The 26,675-nt window shown below is 38.4% G+C and overlaps 1 protein-coding gene across 4 annotated transcripts in view; it reads right to left on the reverse strand.

Annotated features, from left to right (window-relative positions):
- Window positions 1–26,675, reverse strand: part of ZFYVE28 (zinc finger FYVE-type containing 28) — a 150,350-nt gene that overhangs the window by 7,647 nt on the left and 116,028 nt on the right. The window contains exons 9-12 of one of the 4 annotated variants that reach the window (XM_061359833.1): window positions 22,988–23,092; window positions 7,779–7,930; window positions 7,093–7,209; window positions 6,171–6,275 (exon numbers count right to left, since the gene is read on the reverse strand). In XM_061359833.1, coding sequence (XP_061215817.1) covers window positions 6,171–6,275; window positions 7,093–7,209; window positions 7,779–7,930; window positions 22,988–23,092 — 479 coding nt within the window. Of the gene's footprint in view, window positions 1–6,170; window positions 6,276–7,092; window positions 7,210–7,778; window positions 7,934–22,987; window positions 23,093–26,675 lie in introns of all 4 variants that reach the window. The other 3 variants (XM_061359832.1, XM_061359835.1, XM_061359834.1) reach the window with 3 other exon arrangements.

A 26,675-nucleotide genomic window follows, 5' to 3' on the forward strand; every position in this document is an offset into this window, starting at 1 on the left:
AGAGAGACTGGACCCAGGTACATCAATAGTGTTGACTGAAACAACATTAGACCAGAAAGCTTAAGTTCATTCAGTGGTGCTGAGAAACAAACTCAGGTGAGGAGGAAACAATCTCCCCAGCTGTTGGAGCTTGCAGAAAGTTTAATGTAGCAAATCTAGACTCTGGTACAAAGCAAATCAGAAAACACGCACACCACTGACTGCTGATGAAGAGCAGCAATAAAGCCCTAAGCTTGTGCATTGTCGCCAGACAACTGACAGAAAAGACCCTTTCTGCATCTTTTGTTTTGATCAGATATTCCCTCCTGCATCGATATCAATGTGCATTAGATTTTAGTGCACTTCAGTCATAACCCTGATTATGTTTTTACCAAACTAACCTGAAGAGGGCTGCTCAGCAGCCTGTGGAACTTACACTGCTACAGCCGTCAAAGCGCATTACCCTCATAGCTGCAAAAAAGGTCAGATGGGCTTGCCGGAGCTCTTCTGATGAAAGCAGGAATTCTCACAGTTTTAAGTACAGAAAGTAGAGAGCTCAGGTGATGTGACTTTACCTCCCACTTCAACTGCTACCATAGATGAACCTTTTTGTCCCTTATCACACAATTTTCCGCATGTCATTCTGGTTAATCTCTGACTTTCATATAAGGTTTCTAGGAGGCAATTGTAGCAAAGTAATCTACCCCTGCTCGGTAGATTCACTGTTGAGTACAGCTCGCTTCAAGTTTTTCAATAGAAATAAATTTTCTGCTTCAGAAATATTGCTTGATGAAAATTTCAAGGGTGAGGAAGAAAACAGGCACAGACTTAATAGCTTCAAGTATAGCTTTTACCAGACAGCTTTCTTAGCATGGAGCTTCTGTGCAAATCTAGGCAGGTTTCACCAAAGTATGGAGCTCTGCAGAATTGAGCTCAAGTATCTGCTCTGATTCAATACAACCTTGAATGGCAACATCCTATGCCAGGTCTGTACAAATACATGATGAGCAGCTCATTCTTTGGCCAAAATAATTATTGATGTAAAATGGCACAACTGAGATAGAAACCACTGCCTTCCACTGGGATATGGTTCAAATCTTTACTTCAAATCAGACGGACTGGAGACTTGGATCTTCCATACAAACATTACTAGGGGTTTTTCTCTGTAAGAGCTACAAACCGATATAAACTAGAAGCAAGCTGATAATGTAGACCTACATCCTATACACCAGAAGAACAGTCAATATATGTATTTTCAGGACAGACTAATTCAAATCTGATCAAAATCCCAGTTATGTCATTGTGGAGCTGAATAAACCTGTGCTTTACAGTAAAAGTACAGTACCCTGATAAAGTTCTTAAAAAGTAAGTCAGATCAAATTAATGCAATACAACCTAAAACATGATCAAAATTTAATAAGTTTACATGCATGATTCAGTATGTCCATCTGATTGTAAAACATTGCCTCAATATGGAAACCTGGATGCTAGATTCTTCTCTTGCACAGAGTGAGCAGAGCTGCTGAAAAAGGAAAGAGTAAAAACTTACATGGACAGAATAGGTTTGGCCACTGAACTGTACAACAGTTTAACTTCTTTCATTGAGGAGGCTCTGCTTGTCATCATTATCAATAATAGATTAGCCACTGGCATATAGAGGAGGAAAAAAACCCTGAAGTATTCAGCTAGAGTTGACAGCTAATTCTAGAGTCACTGTGATTAGATTCTGCACATACAGTAGCATGGGTGGGTTTTTTTGACCCTGTGACTTCTTACTGCAACAAGAGCTTGAGCCTTGTGAATATAAATCACTGAATTATGCTTGTGCTGCTGACTGGAGAGCAGAGAGGACTTGTGGCTAGACTAAAGTGGGTGGGCTGGAATATTATGAGATGGAAAGGGATCAAGGAGAAAGAGCATGCTGTTGTGCAGCAAACAGATCCTAGCACCATTTGGCACAAACAGGTATTTGTACTGGCAGCCACAGCAAATCCATTATGGCTGGAGTTATAACTCAGTGGTAGCAAGCAAGGCAGTTCTGTATGGATGCTAGAGGGATAAGGAGTGATGATGAATGCATGGTTGCAGAGAGCGCCAAGATGCTACAGCAAGTATTTTCACAGAGCACCAACAGCTTCGTAATGCTTTCTGTTTTCCTTTCAAAAAAATCTTCTGATGCTTATTCTTAGACAACGAATGTAAATCACTTTCTTAGCCCATCATGACATTGACCATTAAAAACATTCAGCTTCCCTCAATCGCAACAGATGAATCTTCCCAAGTAATAAATTACCCTAAAGCACACGTATGGTCAAACCCCCAATTTGCCAAATTTCACTATTAAAATCATCAAGCTCACAAAGATAAACACAGTGTTCCCAAATATGGTGAGCAGGGGCTTACGCTTGATCACATTTACAAATTGATAAAGAAATTAATACATAAAACCCCTTATCAAGACAAAAAAAAAGCTACTCTGTGTGTATGTATCTGTGCATATACACAGGAACCTGTTGGCAAATACAAAGCAAGTTTTGTGCTGGGGGTTAGAGACACGATACCAGGCACATAAATGGCAGAAGTACAAATAAATATGCTTCCTCAAAAAAGTCCTAGAGCACTAGGACAGCACAGATGAACACATACATCACAGGCTCATCTGTACTCTCAAAAATGCTTTTGGTTTGGAATGCAAATTTATCTGTAGTTTATTGTATTTCAACCTTCGGAAGGTCACAAGATTTAACTCCTATACCTTTGCCCATGTCAGCTGCCTCATAGTAAACATTCATATTGGTTTTACAACCCAGACCAGCTGGTGGGTTTTATGTACAATATGAATGAGAAATCTGACAAAACCAAGTGATTCATCTTCATAATCTGAGTAGAGGCTGGAACCTTCAATAGAATCTTAAAACCATTTATTTTTTCAGGTTGCTGGGCTTGCCTTTTTTAATTACCATTTATTGTATGCAGTCTAAACATTCAGCACTTTTGGTAAGAGATATTTATTTGATAAATGGAAAATGCTTTCCTGGCAGGTTGCTTGTTGGACTTTCTCAGTTTGATACATGCTCCTGTTCTACCACAATGGCAGAACAGAGGAGCTACTGATGTGCTCACTTGCTTTAAATTGGTTTTATTTGCAGTTGAAGTCACTGAGTAATGTGAAGTCTAGAAATGATGTACCAGAAATGATAGTTAATTTTTGAGCAACACTCAGACTTTGAGATGACTCCTTTTATGGTGATAACTGCATACTCCCATTAGTGGCCTGTGCCCAAATTTGGTCTGAAGGAAAAAGGTATCAGGCTTGCTGCAAGAAATAGGGCACAATGCTCATGCAGCAAAGATTGCCTTAACCACCAGAAATCTTCCACCTGCAAACCAAACACCACCCAATATCATGGGTTTTTGCTTCCACAGTCACTAGCAAAAATGAGGGAAGTGGGGAGGTGATGTAAGGGGGAAAAGACACATGGCTGCTGAGGTTAAAATACTGCTGTAAGTTTATGCCTCATACTGACTGCCTTAAGGACAGCAAAACCATGTATACAGTTAGCTTTCACTGCATACCTCAGCAGGAAAAGTCTGTACAGTGTTGCCAGCAATGACAACGTGATCTGAAGGGACAGGGGCCTGGAGCACATGGGGCATGAGTGGACAGACTGGGTGTTTCTACAGATTCCACAAATTCAAACTGACCCACTTCAGACGCCCCTTTTTGTAGACCTGATATGGTTTGTTTTGGTTTGGAGGGTGGAGCTCATCTCCATGGTCCCCAGCACCCTGTGCCTGTCTGTGACACTGAAAATTCCTGCCCATCACCAAATTTTAACACCAAGGAAGAGTCTTACTAGTGTAGTAAGACTACACTAGTCAGTTTACATGGTCAGAGGAGCTGTACTGATTTGTCCAAGGAGGTAATTACAGCATAACTACTTACACACAAGACAAGTAAGACTCCTAGTGAAAGTCTGCAAGGAGATTGATCCAGACTTCCAAGTGATCAGGCCCATATATCAAAAGCAGAGGACCTGCACGAGCACTGGCTAAATGGCTTTGTTTAGAGGCTGTGTTACAGCATGGGAAAACATTGTGCCAAGGCAGCCAAGCTTGTTCTGGCACCCATGTCTACTTATTCAAAAGGGACTTGGTTATGCCACAAGGCTCTGCTTTCCATCACGCAGGCATGCATGAAAGACATGCAGGCAGGGGGCTGGATTTGGTGTAGTTACCTGCATATGCTATTAATACTGCAGGTTGGGTTTCACCATTTGCTTAGGGTCATAACTGATACACACTGTCTGTGCACTGCAGGGACCCTTGTAACTCTACTGCCCTTTACCACACTCCTGTGTGGCCATAACACCCCTGAAGCATCCAGACTGTTGTACTTTATTTCAATAGACAACATCCTAAGCCATAGGCTACGCTTCTCCAAACATAAAACCTTCCCCATGCCAATAGCAGATACCATGAAGAGCTGAATAAGATGTCAGGGAAGTGAAGACTGCCTTGACAAAACGCACATCCACTGTGAGAAAGTTGTTCAGCATCCTGCAGTTCAGAACACCTTGCTTTCAAGTTCTGCAAGTCAAACACTGACAGCACCAGGCATCGATCCAAAACAAAAGAATATGAACTGAATGGTAGAGAATTAATAATCTCTTGAGTTCTTTTCCAATACAGTCTATACATGGTAGGGATTTTGCTTAAAGATCTGTTCTTTACCGTACCTTCTGTGACATTCTGAATTATGGCACAAGGGAAAAATCAATTAAAATGACTACTGAATAGCTCTTTATCTGCCACCAAATCATCTTCCTCCAGAAGAGAGGATATTTCTACACTGCATTATACATGAATTAGCCCTGCTGTTCAAAAGAGATTAGAGATCCTTTAGCCTGCAGCTTCAGAAAAAGGGTGAGCAAGCAAACCATGGGGTTTATATTAGCACAAAATAAGTTATGTAGCATTACTCTAAAACCTAATCTTGAAGAGCTTCTCCTGCCCCATGATTTCTGATCTTTATTACAAATGACATGAACCAGCATTTCTGTGGGTCACCCTCCCATCCCCTGCTTACAGGCAGAGACTGTTTACCACTCAGTCCTCAGTTATCCTGCATTCAAAACCTCTCACTGGAAGAACAATAGCATTTGTGGACAAATAGACAACAGTAGATCAACGTTTTAAAGTACAGGGAAATTACTGCACACTTGAATTTCTGGGAAGATCAGATACAGTTTCACAGTTGATGGTTTTCTTGTATTTCTCACTTGACCACAGAGATACCACAGCTCTGATAATTGGACTCCTGGTGTGCTGAAACTACCACTTAGTCCTGAAGATCCAAGCTGATTGCTTTTTTGTTTGCTTCACCTCATACATCTACTTCTTTTTCTCTTATTCTTTGGCTGCAAGTGATCTGATACATTTTAATCCCATTTTTTTTATACATTTACCATACCAGGGCTATAGTCCATAACTGACTTTTAAGCACTCCTGCAACAGCTCAGATTAAAAACCAGAGAAACAAAACCTTTGAGCTCTCAGAACTGCTTGCATCTCAATCAAAACTTGGAGACTTACATATGGGCTTTACTTTTAACATGTATGCAGTGAGACTGGAGTAGCCTCAGCTAACTTACCTAAAACTAACGTTTTCATTGAAGTAATATGGTGAAGAATATGAAAACAGTAGCCCAAATATTTTGATCAAACACAAAGTGAAGGAAAGACAAGAGGTACTTTTACCATGGGGAAAAAAAAATCCACATATAGCAAAGGATACAAAGATCTCTTTAGATTTGGCTGAGAAGACCTTTCCTAAGGTTTTGCATTTTACACAGACCTCAAACTTGTCAGATGTAATACCATACACTGTACTGAAACCTTTTCTATACAGAACTTTCCTCTACTGATAAAAAGGAATTTGTAGTGGGTATGACAGTTTGCAGATCAGTTTCACGAGGCTGTTTGAAAAAACCTGAAAAAAACATGCTCGAGTTTATCATTTGACTTTGTCTCTAAACCATACCATGACAACATTTTATAGCCACTTTCCAAACACTGAAAGAGTTTCCTTCTCATTTCAATGATTTTATATATTTTAATATATATATATATACACACATATATATACACATCACTTGCCTCATTTTATTTCTCAGAAAAAAAGAAAGTACCTTCAAAATCCCCATCTCTGGCTTTTGCTGCAAGTTCTGAGGATGAAATACTTTCTTGACATAAAGCACAATCTTCCAACGCGGCACTCCTTAAACCCTGATTAACTGTAAAACAAACCAAGAGGTATTTGAATTCTTCTTTTTCCAATTTGCACTCAAAGCATTCATGTTAGGACACTTGGATTAGATTATAGTAGCACCTATATGCACCTTCTTAGACATCTTGCCTTTTTTTTTTTTTACACTGACAGAGAGCGATATAAAAGTCTCTGCTATATTTCTTTGGAATGACAACAGAAATGAATGATGCTGTTATTACAGGACATGCAGTCCTCTTAATTCTAGCAGTTTAGCTGCACCCTGTATTTTATTTCCCAATTCTTAACTTGGATCCCTTATAAAGAATAGATTATAAGAACTAACTAGAGATTCCCTATGTGAATCACACACATGCATATCCCAAAGAGAAACTTCATCCCCAGAGGAACGACAAGAGTCCCTGACTTTTATTTATGCTGTCATTTTGTTTATGCTAACCTTTGTCAACACCTTTAATTTTAATGTAATAGTTCATCCATTAGAAATTAATCCAAGCAAGTACTATTGACTAACATATATCTCCTAGTGATAATTTTTTACAGCTCCAGGTTTTTTATTACTCTCATTTGAATGTTCAGGAGCTCTTTGATGCTCTCTTTAACAATTCTAACCCTGTTTTTTTCCTGCCAATAAAAAATTCCAGTCTCTTTTCACATCATGGCATCCTGCTACCATAAAAATGTGGAAGTTTCAACCACAAATAATAGAGGACTATCATTCATGTTGTGCATTATCCGACTGCAGAGTTGGGTTGGATCAGAGGTTTGTCTGCTAACTTTAACCAAAAATTCACTACAGAAAGCAAATCTTTATATGTCTTTACCTTTCTTTTGCTTTTCCTTGTCTTCCGTTTCAGGTTTGGTCGCCATAACTTCAAACAAGGTCTTTAAGATACTTCTCAGATCACTAGCATAGTTTGTCTGCAGCTGGTCAGCAACACCTTAGGAGTTTGAGAAAATAGATAAACCATTAGTAGACTGTTACACCAGCCTTAAAAAAAGTATTTAAATTTGCCTGCTGCTATCAGTAACGGCCTTCTATTTATTTTTGAGAGGATAATTTGCTCACGTTATGAATAAAAATTAAGCATTTAACCTAATTTTTCCCAATGGCAAAGTTACATTCTGGCATTCATACTAATTACAATTTGATACATATCTTCCTTGTATTTTGCTAGGAAACCCTGAGAGATTCTTTTTCCATCAAAATACAACTGCTACATCAAATTTCTTCCCTTGAACACATAGGGCATCACCAAGAAAAAGAAAGCACTTCAAAGTCAAACCTGTTGCATGCCCTAACTCTTCATCACTACAGGTTTAAGATGTCTGCATCTCAATTATGCACGTTCCCATCAGGCAACAGATCCTTCTAGAGCAGCCTGCAAGTAAGGCCCTAAAACAGTTTTCCTGCAAGGTAATGCATCTCTAGTGCATTCTATCATAACTTTACATGCAGCAAAGAAAGATTAATAGTTTTCATATTCAGAACAAAAGGCAACTCTCATACCTGAGATACAGACAAAAAGGCGGTGAATAAGATCATTACTGCCATGAAATCTGGATCTGATCTTTTCTCGTGTGGCAATTTTAGCAGCCTGCAAAGCGAGCTGGATTTCTTCCTGATCGATGTCATCGGATGAACAAGAACTTGTCATTAAACTGCTGTCAGAGGAAAAAAAAAAAAGGTGAAGAAAAGTAATGTAAATCTTGGCGCAGTTGTTCAGGATGTTCAGCAAATCCTAAGGGGTTTATGACTCAGGAAAGGCTCTATAGCAAACTGGAGCTAATTGCTGGAAATTCTTGTTGAAGTTAATCAACATGCAACTGATCACCATCAGGTTTGATTTTCACTCCGTGGCATAGCTGCAAAACAACTTTCAAGCAGAAAATCACTTGTCTGTATTTTATTGCATTTTCCTTAGCTATCACAAAGTGCTGCATCATTCTTCACGTTAACTTCTAAAAGCTCAGCCCTGAGACCATAACTCCACCAAAAACCTGAAAGGGGAGAAATGACCTAAAAATGTGAAGGTCAGTTCTGAAGTCAACTTCGAAATTTATTAGTGTGGAAGCTAATTTGAAAAAAAGGATTTCTGAATTATGTTACCTTGAAAGAGTGAGAATAGAATCTAAATATAGCCTTACATAAAGAAAAACGGAAAGAACAGTGATAAAATATAATAGACACAGTAGAGAGGTAGATTAGTCTCCTTATATACCTAACTGTAGGAATTACTGAAATGTCAAACTATTGTAAAAGAGTGGCTCATCTGCTCCAAAGAGATGAAAACGTGTCACCAAATGTCTCCTACAGATTTAAATTTTCTTTTAAAAACCAAATGCACAGTTACCAGCAATTTCCACCCCTTATTCCTCCTCCCCCTTTATGGAGAGGAAGCCTGAAAGAACCGAGACCCCAGGGAAGCTTTGGTAGGAATCCAGTTGCTTCAAATATCAGGAATTACCTAAACCATTTGTAAATCAAGATTATTTTTATTTAGTTAGTTAGTTATTTTTAGTTAACTTAGGAAAAAGTAGCTCTTTGCTGATGGAAAAACCCTTAAGCGGGAGTAAAGCACAGGATGTAATTACACTGAAGCCCTAAGGATTCACTGCGTTGACCAAAGGAGATGTGCCTTTTTACTCTACTACAGTCAGAAACTGAGGAACACTAAACCATTTTCCCCACATACTGGAAAAAATGAATCTTGCTAATAATTACCAAAAAAATTTACTTGTAATTGCACTTTGGCTGGCCAAAACTCCAGGCTCCAGTTTACTATGCAGACAACTACTGTGTTAAAAATAAGTTACTGACTGCATAAATAGCGTGCATAATGAAGGAAGCAGTTTCTAACACATTCCGAGTTCAATCTGCTCTTATTAGGTGCCAAAACATTCAGTACCTTGCAGATCCCATCTCTACGGCAGCATACATGAACAGTTACTGAGGGATATCTAGGTGTTCCTGCGCCAGCAGGGGGATTGGACTAGATGACCTTTTGAGGTCCCTTCCAATCTGTAGCATACTGTGATACTGTGATAAAACACACAGGTAACATCTGTACTTATTTATGGGATACAGTTTTGGAGTTCAATGTGCAGTCTATGCAGACAATCCTTTAAAATGTAAAAATGAAATTATTAGAACATACAATCTTAAAAGCACTAGGAAAAACAGAACTGAAAAGAAATAAATACTGGAAATTAGTTATTGATAGAAATATCAATGGAAGATGTGCAGCATAAGTATATTAACTGGCTTCCAGTTCTTTCAGAGACACAGTAAAGAGCAGGTCTGCAAGCGACTCATTTTGTTAACATTATCTATTGCTAATAACAAAAGCAAAATCTTGTAAAAAGATGCTAGTTCTGTTTACAGTTCCTTCAGCACCATGACTGATGAGGTTTATTAAAGGTGCTGAGAGCCAAGTGAGAATTCTCTCTTTCAGTTTTTCCCTTTGCTTTTCCATAGGGGATATATAATATATATAATAGTAAGCCTGTCTGTGTAGAAAGCTGTGTTCAAGACAATGAAAAGGTCATGTAAGAACATGGCTTATGAAGGAGTAAAATGGAAGGTACTAAGAGCCAGGAAGCAATTCCTGATTTGCGATGGTATGTAGTCAGATGATTGCCTATTCACCCAAACGCTCACATATACAAATAAAGTTTGCTCGCAACACAGCCAAATAAGGCTTACTTTTTTCCCCCTTGTATTTAAAATAATGGATCTTACAATGATATACACATTTGCACTACAAACTGCTCTCCAAAGTAAGCATGGACCTCACAGCAGAGACAAATTCAGTCTGTGTCTGTAATTCTACATCCCTAACAGAATGGTCTTTCTGAAACACCCAACAAGCAAAAACCTTAGTGCAGGGGAAAGCTGGGGCACTGATTCAAAGATGACTCTTCCCTCCAAATCACAGTTGAAGAAATATTTCAAAGCAAGGTGTTAAGTGGGCAGAGAGCTGTGAAGAGTGCTTCTTAAGTATCTAAACTACTTAGTCCTTTTCTGTTCTGCAGAACAGGAGAAAGGCTCATTCCACAACTCTAAGCTCTGACCAGTTTTAATATAGTGGTTGCCCTTCCAAGCCTCCTCCAACTGGAAGGAATGCAGTTTTACCTACCTCCTACTGCCTCCAGAGAACGTGTTTCTGTCTACTCCTGTTCCAGACTTTTCCGCATTAGATTTTGTGGTGTGTCAGTAGGACTGCTCATGTCACATAACATGACTGAATGGAACTTTTTGACCTAAAAATCCCTAGTATAGAGCACATACACATTGCTTCAGCACTGTGGAATGGAAGGTCAGCAAGTAGGCACACTCACATTTACAACGTACTTTCATATGCACAGTCATAAGTAATGTCCATATACAAGAGATCAAAAAAGGAGGATATTTTGTATTCAGGATTGCTTATGCCATTGCAAAGACAAAAGCAAACGCTCTAGGATGATTTAAAACTGAACCTAAGAATCACTATAGAGCTGGAATCAAGTACTCTGCCTTTACCAACAGGACCAAATCAGATTTAGACAAAAAATTACTCTCAAAGAATGACTAATGACCATCTGTTCTTTACTTTAAAATACATCCTTAATGTTAAAGCATGTGGCCAGAAAATTATTGTAGAGGCAATTAGAAGCACTGTAAGAGAAGAAACTTTGCAATTGTTTCAAATAAGTGGCAAAAGAGACAGCTTTCCTTATACCAGGGCATCCCAAACAGCAGTGACTGCATCTATACAAATATTAAATATTCTTGTGATTTGAAATTGATATTATAGAAAACAAACCTGAGTTTTGATCTACAGAGTTCATCTTACCTTTTCCCCAAGTTACTCTTTCAAACAAGTTATTTTTTTAGTTCTATAAGGAATACCTTTCCTATTCTGCTTATCTAACATGCATAATTTAGTTCAAAATTCTCAGCTGATATAAGATGTATAGGAAGCACTTCATTAATGTCAGATTACACTCATATCTGGAATGTTTCACTACCTTTATTAGAAGAATCAAGTATCACTGCAGAATACAAACAGCCTTAGTAACTAACTAGAGATAAGTCTTCATTCTCTAAACTTCTGAGTTACCCAAGGAATTAGGTTAAGAGGAGATAAGACCAAAACAAGCATGAACATTGTCAAATGTTTATTACATAAAAAAATGCTGACCATGTATTTTTCTAAACATTGCAAAGTTAACACATCTGAAGGTGAGTATGAAGAAACAAGTTACGTCAAAGTTTGATTCCAACAGGAAACGTGAAGGAACAGATACCCTTTGGCAGTTACAATGAAATAGCTTTTTACCTAACTCAGCCAGCATCTACCTAGCAATTTTAAAATTGTCCTCTATCTGTCATATTAGAAGAATAGCAAGACTCTTTCAACACTTTAAAGATATATCTCTAGATCCTTGCCTGGCTTGACTGTGAAATTTAGTCAAATATGTACAGGCAAACAAAAGCCAATGGGGTAATTGTACACAATACCATCTTTCACTTGTGAAACCAATCTGCTTTGCAGCTTTTAAATTCCAAAGGACAGTTGTGATCCAGGTTAAGCAGTAGTATCCATACCAATAGAAAACAGGACTGTGGAACAGAAAGGTTAAGGTTATCACTAACATTTTCAGAAGTGGCCAGTCACTTTAGGTGAAATCGTGTGATAACATAGGCTTGATGCTCTATGCATTGGTCATTGACACTCATGCAAAAATCAGTGAAAACATCAAAGTCCAAACCAAACAACCAAGGTGAATTGATTCAAAGTTGGTCTAAATGTAAATATTTTACACTTGTGCTCAAAAATACTCAATAGCGACCACTCAAATATTTCTTTCCAAAACTGTCTAGAAGCATTTGGTTCATTAAGCCTGAAATTTGCTCTGAACTGAATGCAGAATGCATGAGAGACTCTGAAAGAATTTCTCATTACTCGCAAACAAATCCTCAGAGTATCGTAAGCATGCATTAAATATAAAGCAGTGGCAGATAAAAAGAATTTAAAAGCTCACTGTATTGAACGAATACAAAGAAATAATGTTTCCAAAAGAGTAATAAACTTTTCAAAAAGTGGTTTGGTTTTGTTCCTTTGCCTTTAGAAACCTTAGATCAAAATCAACAGGTAGTCACTACTTGCAAAGGAGAAAAACCCAACATAGCTATTCCAATGTATATGATGCAATTTTCTCACCAAATTTAAAAGGAAAGTAAGACCACTCTATAAGTCTCTGGTTTCAGGAAAGGTCTTTGACTGCAACTAATTATCAGGTATAGATTTTAGAAGTGGTACTTTTAAACTGAGAGAGCTCAAGTTCCAGCAAGACAAAATCATCCCAACCAAGTCTAAGAGCCAACACTTAGAAGCTGTATGAACGATACAACAAATATTTAGTAGGAAAGTGTTAACACATAATTGAGTGACTAACCTTACAGCATTTGTTATACAAGTACCTGTGACATCAGTGATTGCCATTTACTTGCTCTGGAAATCTCCAAACTACACAAGTGTATGCACGTAAGTAAGACAACTATTTGCAACAAAACAGTTAACACCTTCCTGCTGTAGTGCGAATTCAAAGTTTGTGAATCCACTTCATAGTGAATTGAAATCCCATGTATTGAAAATGGTACTATTCTGATGCAGAGGCTTACCCATTTCGTAAAACTAGAAGGATACATTTTGAGACAGGAAAATGTCGTATATGCTATACAGTATCTGGTGAGAGCCCTTGGAAAGTAGGGAAATGTGAAAACTTTGCAAAAGGTTTTCTATGATTTCACACCTTCCTACTTACGTAGAACACCACTGCAATTATAAACCTGCTGAAAGTTCTTACAAATGAAGAGTGGTCCAAGTCTTAAATATCAGCTATAGCCATTAAAAAGTTGATGAGAGACTGCCCACAAATTATAAACCAGTGCAGTTCCTTGGACTTCAGTGACATCAGCTCATTTGCACTAGCTGGCTTTAATGTATTTCTCACATCCATTACTTAAAATGTCACACACTTTGAACAACAAAGATAAAAATAAATACAAGCATAGCTGTTATCACATACATAAACTTCCGTATAGATATGTGTGTGCATTTGGAATATTCTAGTTCTTACAGTATTTCTCAAAAAACATAATCATGAACTCCCTTGGCTTCCATCTCTGTTCATAAAGAATTTAGCACAATGGCCAACTTATGCTCAGTGTAAAATAACATTTTTTATTCAATCTATGGTATTTCAGGTTTTCCATTTGGATTTTTTTCATACTTTAAAGTAAGTAACAAATAAAACAAACCCAAAATTTTTTCAAGCAAATCTATGTTATTGTCTGCCCAGAATTTCTAAAGCTACTTTAGTAACTGATACATTCAACCCACTGTTACTCATGCAGGCTGTAACTGGAAATCCCAGTGCTAACCTGTCAACCTGTCTTTCCTAAGCTATTAGTCTTATAGTTCACAAGGCTGTAGTCAATTCTGGGTTCCAATTTGCAAAAAAGAACAAAACTACTTCAAAGGCCATATAAACGATCAGCTGCAAGAGCTGAGGAAAGACAAAGACTGCATACATGAGCAATGGCAAGAGGAAAATTATAGGGGGTTTGGGTAAGAGAAGTATAACTCCATGTAAATAAGAAAGAAAAAGAGCCGAAAAACAAACTACTTCCCATCCTGCTTTTTGCAGTACCTCTGGTGTTTCTTTTTGGATACTCTAACAAGAAACACAATGACGAACAGGTTAACCTCCTTTGGTTACAACATTTCTAGTTCTGATATGGCTGGGAGGAAAACTTTTGAGAATAATGGCTTCTTACAATTATTTCAAGTGAAGGGGGTGGATACACACTCAATTTTAGAACAATTTAAACCAAATCCAGAACATGTCTTATTATAAGGGTAATAGCACACAGTTACTTAGTTAAGGACTATATTTGAAGGAATGACCCCAGAAGCTACATTTAAAGCAGACTAAAAAAAGAGCTTTAATTTAGAACTCTATTTCTTGTCTTTCTAACCCTAATCTTGTAAGTCAAGTGGGTTTTAAAATACAATCCTTTTGGTATTTTCTCCCTATTTTAAAAGAAAAGGCTAAAGAGGGAGAAAAATAACCAACCACCCATCAACCCTGAAAGCATTCCCAAGGCTTCAGAACTTTGTCTCAAGGAACAAATAATACAACTACATGCAAATCCCTCTACCAGGAACAATCTACCCAGGCACCACCAAAAGAAGTGGCCTTGACTGGACTACAGCAGTAGTAGTGCCCAGCTGGATACATGCTAGAACATGAGCTAGAAATCCTCATCTGCTGTCAACCTTTTGAATTCCTCAGTAGGGGGAGTTATTTTTCATACACCACATGGATTTGCAGAAGCGCTCTTCTTTTGTGCCAGTGGAGGTGGGCAACCTGAGGTTGGCTGATTAACATAAGGAACTTGACTAGTAAGACTAGCCCTGCGCCCTAAATGATACCTTCAATCAGAAAAAAATCCTGAGCTTTGAAAACTACTGAATTTGAAATCAATGGCAACAACTTCCACTCCGCACACTGGCAGCTTCTGCAGCTATCCACTCCATTGGAAGACATCATCTTGAATCCTTCCTCAGCTTTTCAAACCTCAAACTGCAGAGCATAGTGCTGTGCTTTGCATGTTGGACTTCTCAAAAAAAAACAGAATTTCTGAAGCTACATGTTGGACTTCTCAAAAAAAACCAGAATTTCTAAAGCTACTTCAATAACTGATACATTCATCCTACTGTTATTTGTGTAGGCTGTAACTGGAAATCCCAGTGCTAACCTGTCAACCTGTCTTTCCTAAGCTATTAGTCTTATAGTTCACAAGGCTGTAGTCAATTCTGGGTTCCAATCTGCAAAAAAGAACAAACGACTACTCCACAGGCTATGGAATGGATCAGATGCAATAGCTGGGGAAAGACAAAGACTGCATACATGAACCATGGCAAGAGGAAAATTACAGGGTTTGGGTAAGAGAAGTACAAAGATGCTGTTAAAGCAGCATCTTGCTAAAGAGATCCACCATAAGAAACTCTACACAGAAAACTGGCTTATTCAAACTCATTACCACTCTGGCCTGGGTTTTCAGAAGAATGCAAAGATGCTGCATTTCAAACGGGATTTAAAATAAACAACATTGCCAGTGCAAGATTTATCAACTGTAACAGTGCTCTCTCCCAGACAGCTTTTTTAGTCATAGGTAAAACTTCTATAAGAATGCTTATGAACAAATAACAAAAACATTAGTAATCAACAAGGCTCCTTTCAAACCATCAAATTTAAGTGTCTGATACTTGCAAGCTACTACATTTATTGTTTCTTTCAAAATCTAAACCAAAAAGGGGTAAAACGTGCAAGATAAAGTTACTGTAAAATTCAAGACAAAATAGAACAGAAAATATGTTCGAATATTTCTTAGGTTCTGCTAAGATTTTCTCAATTCCACCATGACATTTTTTCCCTAATGCTTTCCTGTAATCAAACATTCATTTAAAGCTCTCAAATGCTCATTCCCACTGCAAAAGGGCAAATAATAAGATTAAAGCACAGAAATATTTGAACTTAAAAAAAACCCCAAACCAACGCCTGAGCTGGAAAAACTGAAAGTGAAAAACTGAAAGAGTATAGCACTTACAAAGGATGGGTATGTAACATCAGCCCTGCTATCTGATACAGATAAAGAAATGCATCAGTCCCAGCTTTTACACCTTATCCAGAACTTGACACAGGAACAGATCCAGATACCTGATGCTGGATACAAATACTTCCAAGGGCAAAGAGTGATTTCATAGAGCTCTTCAGCAATGTCCTCTGTGATATGCAAGCAAATATTTTGTATGGCATAGTAAAAAGTGAGTTAATTGTGTATCTGGTTCCAGCAGATGCTCTTGAGTTACAACTCCTGTGTGTGGCAGAAATGGAGATGGAGAAGCAGCAGTGAAAAATGCTTTCCAGCAAAAGGAACTCTGAGGCATGGGGAAGCTTATTAGCACAACGTTCGCTATCGGATCCATCAATTCCCTCACAGAGTAACACAGAACAACCAACTGAAGAATTAAAGCATCCTAGGGTCTAGGAGGATCCCACAGGAATTTGGTATCCAGCCGTGGGAGTCAAAGCTGAGAAAAGCTAATTAAAGTATTAGGTGGAACCTCAATATTTTAATTAGAAAATAAAGCTTTCTCTATTTTTCACCTTCAATTGCTGCTTCAGTGTATGAGGAAATCCTCTCTTTTTCCTCCAATATAATTGTGATTTTACAATACATATTCATTTTAGGCATTGACAAAAGCTCTGCAAAAAGTGCAGTTAGTATAGTGATTTTAGTTAATTATACATAATCTCGAAACTCCCAAACATGCTATCCTAAAAGGTTTTTTTGGCAAAAAAGAGATCTGTAAAATAAAATCTAATTTCGGAAAGCCAGTAATTTTTGTTCTATTAGGACCACAGGGAACACTAAGTGACATTCAGCAACAGATTTTTACACATCATTGAAATGAACACGATTATAAATGTGGCCAAATCACTAAAAATGAAAATTACAAGTGAGTTATGTAGAAGCAAGAACACGAACCCATTATGATCACTTTGTGTCAGTCTCCAGCCAGATGATATGCAAATTTGAGGATGTATACTACTGTTACTAGCACAGACTTATTACCTCTGCCACTGATGCTAATCAGCTTAAAATCCTGCCCTATCTCACTTGCTTTACACAACTGAATTTTCACCTTCCCACTGTAAGAAGCACTTGTTAACAAGTAGTTCACACAAACTGCCTGCGTTACTCCTTGAGAAAATAAAATCTGCATCAATTACTTGTTACAGAAGACAAAGATGTGCATATAAGATAGCAAAAAGTACCTTGTAGAACTTCCTGAAAGAGAACACTCCAGCTCAGAAAATGCTGCACCATTTGGAGATTTGACTTTTTTTTGTCTTACAGGAGAAGGAAAAAGATAGGCATGAAACACATCAAGAAGAGTCCTGGCGATGAAAAACCAGACATCTGCTTCAGTCACATATGTCTCGCTAACTAAAGTCATAAGCAAAAGCTGACAGACCTCATCAGTGCTGACTTTTTTGTTTTGCTGGTACTGCTCAGCTGGTTGCTGGGGCAAGGGGTTTAGCAGCAAAGCAAGAAGATTGTACATAGCAGCCTGTTTTATGACCGTGTTAATAGTGCCCTCACACTGCTTGAGTGACAGCGCCGTACAAATCAGCACAGAGCCAGTGCCTAGAACATACACAGAGAGTCTGCAGTTCAAAATCATAAGGCAGGAATGGCATCTATAATGGAAATCATTCTGATATGCTCAAGGTATAAACCCCTTTTCCCCCAAACTGTTCTCACTGAGATCACAGTACTTGTAAGGCCATCACCACCGGCCTTCTGGTTCTGAGCAGTCTTTCTATAAAGAAGAGCTCTACAGAAAAGAGGGGAAAGAAAATCTACAGTAATTCATTAATCAAAACAAAAATAACAGTACCAAACATTAATGCAGAATTAATCTGTCATTTTGCATAGTTTAAACAACTATAATCTGACCAGGTTAACTGTAAAACAGCAGATCTGGAGACACAGCTGATTAGGTAGACTGTGACACAGCAATTAAAGCACATTGTTATTGCATTTGTTGGCCTCCACACTATTCTCTACAAGATCCCCAGAGTACCTGTAACCTCTTTATTAAAACTTGTGGACATGTAATTTGTGCTTTAGCTTTGATCTTGGGACCATGGAAAGAACTGTATTCTAGTATAATTCACAGTCCTGGCAAATGAACAAGTTACTTTTCCTTCTTGCATCCTCTGTGAGGCACTGAGTTCTACTGATGGAAAAGCACAGCATAAAATCTGTGTTTTGTAAAAAACTGTCCACCCACAAGCACTTTGCTTGGTCTGTGAGATGGGCAGGAAACTGGCTCACAGGTCACACTCAGGAGAGTGCTGATCATTCTTTTTACTCAGGCTGGCAGCCTGTCACAAGTCAGGGATCCCCAGGATCATCAGTCGGACCCACCGCACTGTTCGAAACCATCATAAATGATCCGGATGATGGGATTTAGACCACCATCACCCAGCTTAGTAATGACACCACACAGGGTCTTGAAGTGGATACATTAGAAAGCCGTATTACAAATAGACCTGGAGAGGCTGGCAGAGCGAGCTAGCAACAACAGTATGGTTTAACAAAGACAAGTGCTAGGTCCTGTAGCTGGGATGACCTGAGACAAGCTGAGACCTGTGTGGATGGGGACCAGCCTTGCTGAAAGGGGCCTGTGGGTCCTGGCAGACAACAAGCTGAGCAGGAGTCAGTGACACTGCAGCAATGAAGGCAACTGAATCCTGGGCTGCATCTGCAGTCTACCAAGCACTACCACTCTACCAAGCCTTGCAGGCCACACCTGGAGCACTACTATGTTTAGTTCTGGTCTCCAGAACTCAAGACAGACACAAACTGGGCAGGGTCCAAAGGAGGGACCTCACCCTTCAAGAACAGAGTGAAGGGGTTAGTTCTTTTCCCCCCTGGAGAGGAACCTCATCAGTGTTCTATTATGTAAAGAGTGGTTACCAAAAGGACAGAGGTTCCCTTGTTACAAGGAGAGGACAAGTTGCAGTGGGAGAGGTTTCATCTTAGTCTAAAATATTCCTTTTTTATGTTTAGAATAATCAATCACTAGAACAACCTTGCCAGGTATGTGGTAGAGACCTCATCACTGGTGGTCTTCAAAGTACGAGTGGCCAAGATGCTAGAAAAATCTCATCTAGGCTCCCTTTCCCAGGACAGGTTGGCCCAGATGATCTTCCAAGGTCCCTTCCAACCTGGGCTAGTCTGTGATTCTATGAACTGACTAGCAAGGTGGCTTCAGTCTCCTGCAAAACACACTGCTTCTGAAGCAGGTTCTAATAATTTAGTCTTATCTATATACTAAGATGACCTTCCCTGCCTTTTTTCACATGTGTGTTAACAGGGACATACTCAAAATATGTAACAAAATAATCGATATCCTCCAACTACATCCAGCAAGCCAAAGATCTTGCGCTCTGCCCACATGTACACAAATACAGACACCCTAACACAAACAGCCAGATAAATATCCCACTCTTATTACTGGCAGAGTCTTGTTGTTTTGAGTCACAATACACTGCACATACCTCTTTTTACAGACTGTAAATAACGGGCTAAATTTCACCACCAATTTTTGTAAATGCCTACAACTGTAGAAGAAGATACCATAAACCACCAATATTTAAGCCACAATGACATATCTAAGAAAAGAGTACCCACTGATCAGGGAAGGCAACTATTATATCATTAAGGTTAGTTTTAAAAGTGTTCAAATTTAGAGTTGTCATTTATTAGTTCATTAACCTTACAATGAAGAAATAGGCTTTCCCATGTACTCTAGGCAGGCAAACTTGAACACAGATCCAACAGTATTTCTTCTTACTTGCACTCATACCAAGAATTCCAACAAAGCTACTGCTTCCAACACTGAATGGGTAAGATTCCAGCAGCCTATATTACTAACTGCCTACTTACAATTCAGTGAGTTCTATCAAAAATGGTTCTAAAAATTATATTTATGAAAAGAAACCATTAAAAAAGAAAACCTGGATGGATTGTTTCCTGAGACTAATCTAAACAATGGACCAAATGCTACTTCCCTGCTGTTATAAACAGCTTATTTTCACTGCAGTCAGCAACATTATTGCAGTCACACTGATGTAACATAAGACTTCTGCATACTATTGCAAGTCTGCATAAAACCAGCTTCTCTGAAACCTTATGAAATACATGGAATCCATTTATCCTTGGCTGAGAACGCTGACTAGTGATCTGGCCATCTCAAGTGTGGATACTGCTTAATGAACATTTTGTAGAAAATCATCTTCTGAACTGGGCTGAACTTGGTCATCAGACCTCTGAGACGAGAAGGAGGAACCTTCTACACAGATGAGGTACCAATGAAATAATCTTTCCTTTGCAGAACTATTTGAGAAGTCCTCTGTACCTTGTTTTTCCCCCCAGTTTGTGCTCTAAAAAGCTTGAAAGTTTTGAAATGTGTTTCAAATTACTGTGTGAGCACAGTCAGTAATCAAAGTATGCAGCCAAAGTTCTCATTTAACACTGAGAAATCTTTGGCCCAGACACATTTCAACAAATTATATGCTTAAGTAAGGCTTCCTCTGCTCTCCACTGACTAAATAGGGAACCTTCAGCAACATGACTCCTAATTTAGGTATATCGGTTTGGTGCCTAAAATCAGGTGGGATGATTATAGCTCTAAAAATTACACAGCACTGGTTGGTGATGGAGAATGTCTAAGGTAGTAAATCACAGGCTGATGTGAAGCAGCCTCATTTAACAGGCTCCAAATGGTTCCTACTGTCCTAACAGCTTTTTCTTCCCAGTTAAAATGAAAACGGCAAACCATGACCCATGGGTTGAATGGTGCTCTGGGATCCAAGGAGGGCAAATTTTCTCCCTGGTTCTGCATTCGGAAAAGAGTAAGCGCATACATATACTGAATTCCATATGTATAATACCTTACTGTTTTAAATCCATTCTGTCTATGATATTTAATACACTCATTCAATGTTCCTTCAACACACTGTGCTACTCTGGCTATACTGTTTTGCTACCAGACCCCCCCCCCGTTTGAAGGCACTTGGATGTTTCCAAAACATGCTGCAATCTGATAACACCACTGTCAGCCTCAGTATTGATTATTTAACAGCACAAAGGAATTGTTTATGACTCAAGGGAGGTTGAAAGGCCACATAAATGTATTTCAGGAATTTTATGTTTAGCTAATTATTTTTCAGATAAAATTGCAAATGTTACATTTAAATTTCTAATTGGCTTTAAGCAAGAACAGTAAGAAACAAGTACATTAAAATGGCATATTTCAGATAAAAAATAATCCCCCCCCCCATTTAGGTATTATTTTGGATACGCACGTGACATCAGGGAGAACTTAGTTATGTCAGAAAAAAGCCCTTTACAGAGAGTCTTTGTGAGGAACATGTCTGTTGTAGTAACCAAATGGACAGAACTCTAAAGTAGCTATTTAATAACCAAATAAAACTCGTAGTAACCAAATGGACAGAACTCTAAAGTAGCTATTTAATAGCCAAATAAAACTCTTTAGGCAATACAAGATCAAAAAACAAGGGAGCCACTTAAAAATAACATGTTCCAAAACAGAATATAAATAGATGCACTGAATATTGTATTTCTATGCACATACATCTAGGAACATACGACTGTGAAACAGTCAGACTTCTTAGCTTTTTTTTTTCATCTTTAAGTTGTTAAAAGGAATTTAAGCTTTTTTTTAAACTAAGTCTTTTGAAAAGGGAAATTCATCAGTGTAGTTCAATGGGCACTTCTTTTTAACTGGACTATAAAGTACCATAGCTAGATCTCTAGTAATATCAGATACAGAAAAATACACAACAGACAAGAAATCTTGCATGGCACCCAGGGAAGGTACAACTACAATACTAATAAAGGCAGTACATGAAGGCCTTGGAAAGACGTGAAAACCTGATGAAGACTTATTGTCACTGCTCCAGTTATTCCTGAAGAATAACTGAGGTTACTTCTGTTGTCTGTTCAAACAGCCCTGTGTGAAACAGACTTTAATATACATAGTATTAGAAGAGGGCAACTTTTGCGTGCAGGTGAATTATGTTTTGTTTGAATAACAGTCAAAAGGAAATATTTCAAAATTAAAACCATGAAAAAGTTGTAGTTGCATCTTTTTGCCCTGAAAAACGTGAAACAAAAAAAATCGAACCTGAAGATGGGCACATCCTCCCCAAAATATGTATTATTATATGTACTATTCCCTCTATCACTATTAGAAAAAACATTTTACCCCCTCTTTCCAGCCTTAAAACTAGACAACATTCAAGTTCAAATGATGTGCTGGGTAAAGATGAACAGGTGAAAAAGGGAGGACAAGCAGCAGTGGAAGAAGATGTACCTAGACTGAAACAGTGGTATTTCAGTGTATTTCAATCTGCCTGTACCAGAGTAAAAATATTATTGCATGCAATGCAATAATCACATACATGTATGTTATGCAAACACTATAAAACCCAAATAATTTGTAATTCTGCTTTATTGTGTTTTTCTGCCCTAAACATTATTCTTCTACTATTCACATTAAGCGCTCTGAACAAAACAGAAGTTAAAACTCTCATGCAGTTTCGGAAGATATGAACATAAACTAATATGCTTACCAGTTTTGGCCAGCACAACTGTGGAAGTTAAATGATAGTTAACTGGAAACTCCCTTCATTTTAACAGGCAAAACAAACCAGAAGAAACATGTTTCCTAGAAAGCTAGGACCTAGTTAAGACAAATATTTGGTTCTTTTCAAGCTGAAACCTGAAGTCTCTCTTAAGAAATGCTAAATGGAGAAATAAATGGGAGAATGTGGACAATGATAATTCATTGCTGCAAGCATTAAAACTTCTGTAAGTAGTTGCCTCTCAACTGGCACAGCACTGAAGAAAACTGCTGGGGAAAAAAGGCAAAAAGCACCTGCTGTTCAAAAGGAAGAATTCTCAGAAGTGTTGCTGTCACTTCATTGTTAGTTCAATGTAAGTTTTTAACCAAGCATAACCCAATACCATTCGTCAAATCTGACTGCAAGTGATGTTATTACCTCAGAGCGTATATGCTGGAGAGACTACATGTAGTGACAGAAACACTCTCATAGTCACTGCTGGAGATGGAGCTGAGGGGGGAATCACGTAAGCCATCCTGAGAACTGAAAAAACACATGGAAACAAAATGAACTGCTGAAGCCAACAAAGGTAAAAACAGAGCATGGTGATAACGCATGGCTTGTCATGGCTTATACAGAAATAAGAGTAAACCTGTAGTTGTTTTTCTACTCTTCAGAAAATGATACAAACCTATTCTGCCTTCTTCCCAAAAGGACAGACAATCTGGCAAAGTCAGCGGGGACACATCTTGTAAAAATCTTCACTTTAAATCATGTCATACAGTTAAAATATTCAGGAAAGAACCGAAGATCTTACATTTTCATGGGGTACAGCATGCTCATGCTGCTACGTGTGGTTTAACATTAGAGAAGACTTAACAAGATGGAAAGTTCATAAAGTTGCTGTGTGTTTCAGGCCAAAACACCTTAAACATTAAGCTTCAAGAACATCTGAAATATTGTGACAAGTCTGATCTACATTTTATTTCAGTGGGAGGGAAAACACCTGAGAAAGCAGAAGGCTGATTCTTCAGTGAAGTAGACAAAGACAATACCCTAACCCTATATTTGCTCAGTTCCTATAACTGCCATAGATGTAGCTCAGATTTGGGCTTTAAACCAACATATGATCAGGAAGAAGCAGTCCCATGGCAAACCGCTGACAATTCATTAGAGGAAATCCGCTAGCTGCTAAGTAAAAGGATATGAATAATTTACATGAACGGTACACAAGTCGTCTCTGCCATCCCTGGTCTAATGAAAAGCCCTTAAATTACACATTATTTTAGGTCTTGCATTATATTATCAACATAAACTGGGATTAGAAGATAAGAAGTAGTTTCATAAGCACTGCAGAACTAGATTGAAAAGACCATTTTTTTTTGTTTCAGTAACAATTTACTGTCCAGCTACTGGAAATTGCACAAGCTGAAAAATATTAAATTACACTAGATAAGAAAATATGTGACCTCGAGCAGAGGTATCAAAGCTGTATTGGGTCAAGTCAGTGTGGAAGAATCATTTGAGTCTGCTGAACTCAAATGTTCAGTCAACAGAAAACTTTGGACAACACAGAGAAATCTAAGAAATATCTTGAGTTATACAAGAGGCAGTTATATAGGTCACGATTGTTTTACCTTACTTCACAATTACTAGTGGATCTTTCTATGCTCTTTTGATTTGTAGGCATATAAGTGGTTCATATTCAAACCAGCTGTGTTCAAAATTCTTCTACCAAATTTACTATTGTAGCTATTTTTTTGCAGCTAGGAGTCTGGAAGAATGCTGAAGGGATATTCTTCAAAGAAGTGCACAGAAGGTATGTGCTCTAATCCCGCTAAGAAATAATAGGATTTGTTTGCATACCTCCCGCTAATTGCTTGAGGAACATACCCCTTCATGTTCCTCATTTCTGATTGCCAATTTGAAAATAAATCCCAAGTGTGCTGTGCTTTAGTTGAAAGGAGAGCCGTCAGAACTGGAAAATAATTTTATCAGACTTGAACAAAAATCTATTTAACTTTCATTCATTTTATGTAATTTCCCTTGCTAATTCTGCTCATTATGGAGAGATCTATGCATTTAAACAAAGGCTTACTCTTTTATAGCTCATCACCTTTACCCATCCAATCTTACAATATGGTCATGCTACTAAAATGTACTTTTACTATCTGTTTTATGGCAGCTAAATGATATTAAAAAACCCATTAGCATGTGATTTCACAGCACGATTGAGCAGGTGTGATGGTGTGCTTCCCCTCCTCCCCTTTTCTGCTTAAGCAACAGCCACCAGCAGCAGTTATGATGGCTGCACCCGGATTAAGTTGGACTCTGGGGAGACAGACAATACAATAGCGAAGAACCATAAATCTTGCTCAGTGACTAAGGACTAGCTGAGCATGTGCCAACCAAAATACGGCTGCTCTGCAAATATGACTCTATGTCTGTCATCTTACTCCATAAATACTGGCCAGCCCAAGGCTTGTTGAGCTCTTCTGCACAGCAGTGCGTTGCAAAACAGGATCTCCCCTTGAGTAGGGATGCCTCTCAAGGTTACTCCTCGGGGTTCAGAGATTTGGTAAGTGAATCGGGAATAAGTGTGTTAAAACACTGAAATCATGGCTAAGTGACATAAATGATTGAGTGCGCATATATAATCCTTAGACAAATTGTTGAGCAAGCCACACCTAGACTCCTCTCTTGGAAGAAGTTTAGAACACAAGGGAGCCCTTTTCTGAACCCCATGACTCAATGGGAGGGTCTGCCTCTCAGTTCTGACCTTGTCCTCTATGCAGTAAATGCTCAAGTGCACCTTGCCATCAAACCTCATTAAACCACTGTTGCAATTACCATCGAGCTTTAACTGTTTTAAAATTCATTGTTGCTTCTCTCTTGAGGGTGAAGCGCATCCTTCTTTCCATGACACCAGAAGAAACTGTTGTGCAAAGATGAAATGTGTTGTTCAGAATAAAGTAATTTTTGAACAGCAGAACCAGGGAACAAGAACAACTAGCAAACTCAGCATCTTCTCTTATCCTCACATCCCCACCATTTCCAGATTCGTGCTGTGCTACAATCCTGCCAGCTGATTTGGGCAGCAACACTTGTTCTGACAGACGTCAGGTTTCCTGTCCTTCAGTGCTTTCTGTGAAGCTCTGATGTATTTGAAATCAAGTCAAAATATCTCAGTTACCAATAAGACAAGGAAAATAATTATGAAACTATTTATAACTCACCATTTTCTTAGGCTCTGGTTTTATAGACGTTTTGTTTTAAAGAGTTGGATGCTTTCAGCTCATGTGTAATGTAAAGGAACTACAAGAACTCAAAATTCTCACACATTTTTGGGGAGTTAAATGCTCCAAGTAAAAACAAAAGCCAAACAAACCACCACCCTAAGTACCATCTCTCTATTAAGAGCAGATATTATTTATTGTCAGCATTGTCCCAAGTCAGTCAGTCTCTCCTGAGCTAACTTTGTGGAGTGGACAGTCCAACACAAGAGGCGAAACAATAAAGGCAGCACAAAGCGCTGGACCTTGACGGCAAGTAAACCTGATGAGTAATCTCTGAACATTATGGCACACAAACAGCTTACATTATCAACGATCTAAATGCTATCTTTATTTTCATCTTTACAGATGTTCTCTGACCAACTTACAAGTCTCACCTCATACCTCTTCTCCATAAATCTTTTCCCCTCATTTGAGTCCTGCCTGACCTCTAACCAGCCACTAGCTGTATAACTTCTCATCAGCTCCACTATCTCATCCTTTTTTTTTTTTAAGCCTTCTCTTAATGCTCTTTGCCATTCTGAAGTGCTTCATAAGCGCCTTCATTTTCCACTACTCCATCTTCTACCTGGTGCACAAACCTGGCCATGCTCAGCCAACCACTGATTTCAGGATTAGCTATCCATCTGGTCAGTCATCATTTGGCAATGTAAACTGCTTGGACACACTTGACAAAGCATGCTTGCAGAGGTTCGTTCGTTGTTATAAGGGGTGTCTAGTTTAGATAATTACAATGTGCACACAGGTTTTTTTTCACTCCTGTGTACCAATACAGATTGAATTTTTGTACCAGAAATATTTATGATTTACAATGCTTATTTCTGGTTCCTATT

The sequence above is a fragment of the Neopsephotus bourkii genome, unplaced genomic scaffold, assembly GCF_033783945.1.
Source record: "Neopsephotus bourkii isolate Nb327-2 ecotype Australia unplaced genomic scaffold, CSIRO-AGI_Nbou_v1 NB_994, whole genome shotgun sequence".
NCBI lineage: Eukaryota > Metazoa > Chordata > Aves > Psittaciformes > Psittacidae > Neopsephotus > Neopsephotus bourkii.